General features: G+C 39.3%; 1 protein-coding gene across 3 annotated transcripts in view; it reads right to left on the reverse strand.

Annotated features, from left to right (window-relative positions):
- NR3C2 (nuclear receptor subfamily 3 group C member 2) overlaps positions 1-8274 on the reverse strand; it is a 315216-nt gene that overhangs the window by 49208 nt on the left and 257734 nt on the right. For all 3 annotated transcript variants that reach the window (XM_019534451.1, XM_019534450.1, XM_019534449.1), the window contains exons 5-6: positions 7048-7398; positions 5955-6099 (exon numbers count right to left, since the gene is read on the reverse strand). In XM_019534451.1, the coding sequence (XP_019389996.1) occupies positions 5955-6099; positions 7048-7398 (496 nt within the window). The remainder of the gene's footprint in view (positions 1-5954; positions 6100-7047; positions 7399-8274) is intronic.

The following is an 8274-nucleotide window of genomic DNA, read 5'->3' on the forward strand; positions in this document are numbered from 1 at the left end:
GTGTGCATGTGACTGATGGGTGTGGCATGGGTGGGTGAGTGTGAAATGTGGCTGGTGAGTGGCAGAAGGCTTCTAGAGAGAGTTGTCATTACAGTACTTCTTCATGCAGGAAAGGCCTGTTAGAAGGATGTCTGTGTTTCATAAGAAAGGGAAAAAAGGCCAATGGATTGTTAGTAGAATGTTTAAACATCTTTAATAGTCTTTCCAGAAAATAAAGCCTTCATGCGAACACTATTCAGCATTCTATGCTTCACTACCCCACCCTGCCTATGAATGGATTGTCTTCACCATCAAATCTTGCCTGAAATCACACTTCTTCAGGGACACCTCTCAGTTTCCTTGACACAGAAAGATAGAATGGGCATACTAATTATGCTGAAAATGCAGGGTTGCTGTATATCTACACAGGCTAAGCAGAATAACTCCATGTACCTGATCATATTAGCCTGGAAAAAGTAAAGACTAATTCAGAGATGTCTTAATGGCACTGAAGCAAATCATAGTGAAGCAACAGTGCACTGCAGTGAAGCAAAAGAGGATAAAACCTCATCATGGAGCATCTGATGCATGGTTACTCCTGAGTCTTACTCCATAGGAAGCAAAAGCAAACTCTGTTCCATTCAGTCCTACTTACTGGGTAAAAAAGAGCAAATGGACAACTACCCTATATCAGATGTTCCCAAGTAAGTTTTCATTTCCAGTGTATGCTGGAGAGTGAATGAATGGAAGCTAGAGGAAGAGAGAGATCAGGGGGAGTCAAAAGCAATTGGAGGAGCTGGATGAGAATATTAGAAATTAAAGCAGGGTAAAACTGGATTTGGAAAGAAGCCTGAAGGAGGAAAATTAAGCTGGGCAAGGAGGCTAATATTACCATCACAAGTAGAAAATTACAAGCAGCTAGATGAAAAGAAAATGCCAAGACAGGGGGTGGCAGATTGGAGGGGCAGAAGGGGTCAAACTGGAAAAATCAGTGGATGAGTATAAGCTTGCTAGAGAGGTCTCCAGAGACCAGAATAGAATCCAAAATTCCTGGTTCTCACCACTCATCTGTAAATGTTTATGAAGTCTGACAAAGTATCTTATCCCTGCCTATTTCATGGAGGGTTGCAGCATACTACTGCTATCAGCTACTCCCTTAGCTGAGCTAGCAGAAGCATGTACCAGAAGTGGTCCTCAACAAGAGACTAACCCCACTGATGTCACATGACTGAATTTCTATGCTTACTGCCACTTAACAATTAGGAAATTGAATAAAAAATATATTTTTAAGAATATTAAGTTTGCAAAGTTGCACACAGAAAAATTAGGAAATACAAAATTAATGCATGCTTATGATTATGTTTTATAGTATGTTTTTAATTATACAATTACATTCTATTTTTCCACAAGACTTCTTTCAGTGGTGTAACTCATTTCTCATGACAAACACTGCACTGTGTAAAATACATGTTCAAACAATATATGGGGAAAGAGAGAAAGAGACAGACAGTTACTTCAAGAGATTTAGCAGCATGGTACTTTTCATTTTATTCAACTTGCATTTTGTTCACTTGGCACAATTAAAGCAGTGGAAATATATGCATGATTTATGAAGACAAACAGTGCACTTACGCTTATAGACACTAGAGACAAGTGGAAGTTGGGTAGGTTCACTGAGTCCCGCGTAACCCCAACATGGAACTCAAACCAAGAGTGGGTTTGACACTATTAACATACTGGATTCTTTGATGCTCAAAAGATGTACTTAATAGTTTGTAATTACAGAGACTGTCACTGATTGGCTGTCTTATTTGCAAGCCTTCAGAATAATAAAAAAGCCTCACAGAATATAACCATATTATATACCCTGTCCAATATTTTTAAATACAGAATTTCCTTTTACTTGCAGAACTTAAGAAAAGAATGGGAGACAAATGTTTGTGAGAATAATAAAAAATTACAAGCTTATCACTTTAGTTATTTTACCTAATATAAAACAAAAAGCATTGCATATACACCTACAACTTTTTTCCAACTTGTACATTTGTTATACTTCTAAACATGATGCTAGCTTCTTTTTATTTAATTATATTAATAGAATTATTTTGTATCCATTGTTCATCAAATGAAAATGTTTATTATTGCTATACAAGCACTGAAGGCAGGCCAGCATTCCAGCTTCTGACACCTTTCTACTTCTCATACAGGGGCAGAGAACAGCCTCTTCGGGTACAGGACAAGCACTGTTGAGCTACAGTTACTAATGGCACTGGTTTGTCATCCAGCCTTAGCTAATAGAGCTAGCCAAATGCAAAGGGCAGTGCATGCTGCACCATCTTAAATGATGTATCAAGAACTGTGATCCCCTTGCACCTGGTTTGGTGAAGCAATTCAGACGTCTGTTTATTATATGCAGTAGAATCCAGAGTTACATACTACTATGAAAACAAACTTCAACAATAGATAAGAGATAATCTGCAGAACTTTCACTGGATGACATTACTTCACACCATCTTTTAGACAGAGATTTTATGGTATGTGAATGTGCATAAAAGTAACAGAGAAACACGATACAGTTCCACAAATATTGAAGGAACACATGCATAAAGTGAGGAAACAGAACTAAATGCCACCACAGAAAAATAAGCAGAATCTGCTTTAAATAATACAACCACGTTTCTGAGGTTGATAAACGAAGATTACAGTACAAATGGAAAATGGAAGGAAATTTTCAACTTGCATTACAAAATCACCAGTCTATTTTTTCTTCTTTGATGGAAAAAGCAGTTCTAGAGATGCTCATATCCTGTGTACTTTGCTGGATTTCAGTGTTTTATGTGCCCCCCCACCTCCCGGTCCCCTCCCACATACACCCCCCCAGTTGAGAAAGACTTCACAGGCAGAACTTCCAGACTACAGTGGAAATAGTTTCTAATGGAGCATGACGCAGTGGGCGCCTTTACCTGTGTGTCCCACTGTACATTTGGTATTGTGCAGTACCTGCCAGTACTGTGCAGTCCTGGCAGCGTGTGGCTTCATTTTTGACCCTACTACACAGCAGCAATAATCTACTGCACAGTAGTGGCGGTGTCATGGTTAGTGCCCGTCAACACTACGTCACCATGTCCAATGTATCTTAGTTAGGTTTTTTGGAATGTTAGCATTTCTATATATTTATTCAATATATATTTTAATTTAATGTTATGAGTTTCCCTTCATTCCCAAGAATGCTTGTGTGTTTAATTTTTAACTTATACAAGATAAAGAAATGCATTTTCTAAGCCTTGTAATTAAGATTTCGCATCATTCTTCTCCGGTATGAAATATGTCCACGGTTACAGAACTCTTTCCATTTTGGAGACAGAAACCTATCCTTAATTTTTCAGGAGGTTGCCCAGCCTTGTATGTTTTAAATAATATAAAAGCCCCTATCCCCATGATTTACCATGGTCTGTGCACCTGGATCTATTTATTATTCAACATATCCTAAAGAGAAAGTAATTCTCAATGTATCCACTATTCCAAAAATTCAATTTCTTTACTATCTTCTAACCTCTCAAAATCCCTGGTGGGTGCTGATTTTTATAGCCCTGTAATTCATAGATTCATAGATTGTTAGGGGCTGGAAGCAACCTTGCAGTTCATCGGGTCCAGCCCCCCTGCTCTAGGTAGGAAGACAACTGGGGTCAAGTGACCCCAGCAAGGTGACTGTCTAGTTTCCTCTTGAAAAACCACCAAGGTAGGAGACTGCACCACCTCTGGAGGGAGTTTATTTCACAGTCTGGACACCCTGACTGTGAAGGAGTTTTTCCTGGTATTAAGCCTGAAGTGGCCTTTCAGGAGTTTGTATCCATTGGTCCTGGTCTTCCCCAGGGGTGCCCTAGTGAACAGTTGTTCACTGAGCTCCTGATGCACTCCTCTGATATAATGGTAAGCCACTATCAATTCCCCTCTCAACCTTTTCTTCTTTAGGTTAAAGAAGCCCAGGTCCTTCAGTCTTTCCTTGTATGGCTTGCCTTGAAAGTCCCTGATCATACATGTGGATCTTTTCTGGACTCTCTCAAGTTTTTCCACGTCCTTATAGAAGTGTGGCGCCCAGAACTGGACACAGTACTCCAACTGCGGTCTCACCAGTGCTGAGTACAGTAGGAGTATCACTTCCTTAGTTTTACATGAGATGTATCGGTTGATGCATGCCAGCGTGTTACCTGCCCTGCTGGCCAGTGCATCGCACTGATGGCTCATATTCATGAGATGGACGATCATTACCCCTAGATCCCTTTTGGCTGTGGTGCAGGTCAGGCTGTCACCACCGAACCTGTATGTATGTTGAGTGGTTTTTTTCCCCCAGATGGAGCACCTTACACTTGTAAGTGTTAAACTTCATCTGGTTCAGGTCTGCCCAACTCTGTAGCCTGTCCAGGCCTGCCTGTATCTGCCACTTATCTTCTGCCGTGACCACCCTGCCCCATAACTTGGTGTCGTCCATGAACTTAACCAGTGAGCTTTTCACTCCCCTGATATAATGACTGAGTATATAATTAAATATACATTTTTATGAAGTTTGCTTTTTCAATTAGGTTTAGTAAGAGAATTTTTCCCCTATGACCCCTCTCTGATACCCTAAATCAGAGAGTAGTAACCTTGTTGTCACCATGACATATTGCTTGCAACCGAGCCCCTAGCACAGGCCACTACCCCCATATGATGATCAGCAGTGGTGTGAAAGAAATAGATAGAAATAGGCAGGCGCTAAGACCCTGGGGATGCCTCCTCCACTGCCATGTTGCCATTCCCTGAGCTGCCCCAGAATGGATCCAATCTTTTCATGGCCATAGGTTGCCAACCCCTGCCCTAAGTAATTTTTTACCTGATTTCAACAAGAAAAGAGTCTAAAAATAAAATTTCAACTACTTTAGTGAATCACAGCTACCTGTCCTCTTAGTCTAACCTCTTTTGTTAAAATTTACTGCTACAGAGTCAGATTCAGAAACTACTAAAATCAATAGAAAATCTCCTACCGACATTAATATGGGCCTTGGTTTAGACCAAATATTCAAAAGCCATGCAATCACTATTAAGTAAAGAAAGAAAGACTGCCTAGCTGCACAGCAGCACGCAGCAAAAATGCACCAGTAACATAGTTCAGCATTTTTTTTCCAAGAGAAATAATTCAGAATGTTTTAGTAAAACTGAGTCCTCAGCAAGAGTATTTCCTTTTGCTTTTGTGGTCCATTCTTTTCCCACATTTTTTTTCTCTAGTACCTCCCTCCTATTTCACATTCATACTTTCAGAAAGAGAGTCATCCAGTGCTACTCCAATTTGCTTGCTGTATCTTTATCTTTATTTCCTGACTACCACTTTGAATAAATGCTAGGGAAAGGAAATACAAATTAAATTAAATTCACCATAGACAGAGCTTTAATGATCTTAAAATAGGAAGGAATACACATACTTGGAAGGAACGGTTCCTCCAGTCTTTCTTAATGCATCATAAAACAAGTTACATTTTATAATAGAAAAACATTTTGGCTTGCAAAAATGATTGCAAAGAAGGGTAATTATGATTGTCATGAAAACAGATTGAGCAGCTGTATACTGTTAACAAAAGAACCGTTATACAAATCTATTTACAAAAGCTTGCAATTTAAATATTCACATTTCCTAGAAATTAGAGAGTCTTTCAAGCCATAATACATACCAAAAAAATACCTTTATCTATTAATGTTGGCTTTGTATCAATTGTATTTCAAAGGCTATCAGAGTGTCTCCTTTAGGGAACTTTCATGTCCATTTGCATCCGTAAAGAAAAGGAAGGAAGTACAATGTCCCTGTTGACAGTCCTTCACTTGCTCAACTTCTATACATACATTTTCAATTTGGGTTATCAGGATTTTTACTCTACATATTTATGTTCTAAAATCTTGTAAAACTCTCCAGCTTGCTTTGTAAAGGACAACAAACATATACTTACTCATCAAAGATCAGGTCGGGTGCAAAGTACAGGAATTGGCTGTTTGTATGTTTATAGGATCTCCAGCTCAAGGCAAATGATGATAGACACATCCATGAATACTGGATTAGAGTAATTTGGTCCTCAAGAGGCAAGTTTCTAAATCCTGAAGAACAGAAGAAACTGAATTCAACATTTAAGTGTAATCTACTTCAGAGCACCCAATGGAATTAGAGAAAGAGCTCAACACTTCCCTAACACAGTGTTTTCCAAATTTTTGATACCTGAGGCACACTTTTTTCTGGATTAAAATGGTCAGCACACCTTTTACATCCTAAGAGATAGATCTAGACCTAGACTTCCAGTCCACAGGACTACATATGTAGAACTATTATATGAGGACTTAAACAGTGGTTCACATATTTTGGGTCTGTGGTCCAGATTAACAGTGTCAGGTCAGTCTGCAGGCCAGATCTGGTCCTTGGGCTCAATCCTGCAGGTGGTACTAGCCTAGCTGGGGCCTGATACAGCTGTGAGGGGCCAACCTCGCTGGGACCCAATCCAGTTGTGCACAGCTTAGAAATTTAATGGCAAGGGAGCAGTGGACCACTGAAGGCAAGGGACCACTGAATTTATGGACCCATGGGGAGCTCCGTGGGCTGGACAACATGGCTCTGTGGGCCATATGGTACAGTATCATGTTTTGCAGCACACTTCCAGTGCTCTCACAGAACACCAGTGTGCTGTGGCACACCCTTTGAGAATCACTGCCCTAAGAGATTATTTATCCCTATGCTCAGAGAAACAACACTAAACAGTTAAGCCTATGCTTACCCTGTGCAGTTTAGAATAGTACAATTCTGAACAAAATGTACTTTATTTAGGTAGTTATTACCAATAATGAACAGAGTTCAGTTGTAATCTTTTATCACAAGAGCTGGACACAGTTGCATTGACAATAAAATACAAATATTTATTACCCTTTCCATTGAGAGAAACCCATAAATATTTTTTAAATGTGTGCAGTAGGCTACAGACTAAACCCCAGTCAGACAAATGGCATATTAAGCCACAATGCCCATTTAAAAATACATAAAGTAAATTACATTCCTACCTGGAAGTATCTTTGCCCACTTTACCACCTGAATCATCTGCTTGCCAGCAAGGCGGTTTAAAGTGGAAAGCAGGTACTCTGCTGTGTCTGGTTTTGAGCTGTCATATCCTGCATACACAATTTCAGGTTCAATGCTTTCAAGAATCTTAACAGGAGCTGGAGTAAGTGCTGGTGAAATAGATACGTGGGGAACAAGTGCTGTGTTTACAGATGGCTCTGTTACAGGAGCAATGTATGTAGTCCCTTCCTCTGGGCTTTGGGGTGGTGGTTGCTGCTGCTGCTGCTGCGGTTGAGGTTGCGACTGTTCTTCGTGCATCCCTTTCAACTTCCCCAACTTTTTGGACTTTCGGGCTACAAAGAGGAAACAGGCAGTTACAGAAAGCTGAAATATGTTTTTCTTTATGAAAGCCTAAAGAAAACATCATCTCGGGGGGTGGGGGGGGGCAGGTTTAAAGACATTAATATTGAAACCACCTTTACCTAATATGCACATAAATGTCTGGACAGAGTAAAAACTGGAACACAGGCTGAAAAAAACTGTAAGTCTCTATCAATTAAAAATTAGGATATACTATTAAATGTGCATCTCATCTGCATCTCTTGAACATTTTTCTAGATACTGGTGCATACATCAAATAAAGAAAACGTCCAGTCCTAGCTTACCTTTTCTACTTTATAAATATTAATTCTCTTATGAACACAAATCATTCTGGTTGCCCATTTGTTGTACCTCTTCAATAGCAAAAGAGTAAGGCATTATAATTTGTATCTATGCTATACTTAATATATAAGCCCTGTGCCTAGTTATTTGTTTCAATGAACCACTGCAAAAAAGTTTTTGATTTTTGTCAGTTACTATTGTAAGTGCATATCAATACAGGGTATAATTCACAGTCCCTGTTGGATTTTGTATTATGTCTCTCTAATTTTTTTTAGCCCCATACCCTGCTCCTTTCCAACATTTATCATAAGCCACTTAGTCTTTTAACCTAATTTAGTCAAACACATTTTCAATAATTTGATCCTAGTCATAATCCTTTGTCACTGTAAATTGTTTGCCACCTTTGTATTTCACTCAGAAATAAGTCTTCTCTTCTGGTTACTTTCATAGTCACACAATAGTTAAACAAGAATACCAAGTCCTGTGTAACATTTATCACTCGCTGCTATCAACAGCTTTCTACTGATTTGCATCCCTGAGGACAACAATAGCGGTATGTTTTCACT

Source organism: Crocodylus porosus, unplaced genomic scaffold (assembly GCF_001723895.1).
Source record: "Crocodylus porosus isolate Cpor-Errol unplaced genomic scaffold, CroPor_comp1, whole genome shotgun sequence".
In the NCBI taxonomy this organism is placed as follows: Eukaryota; Metazoa; Chordata; order Crocodylia; family Crocodylidae; genus Crocodylus; species Crocodylus porosus.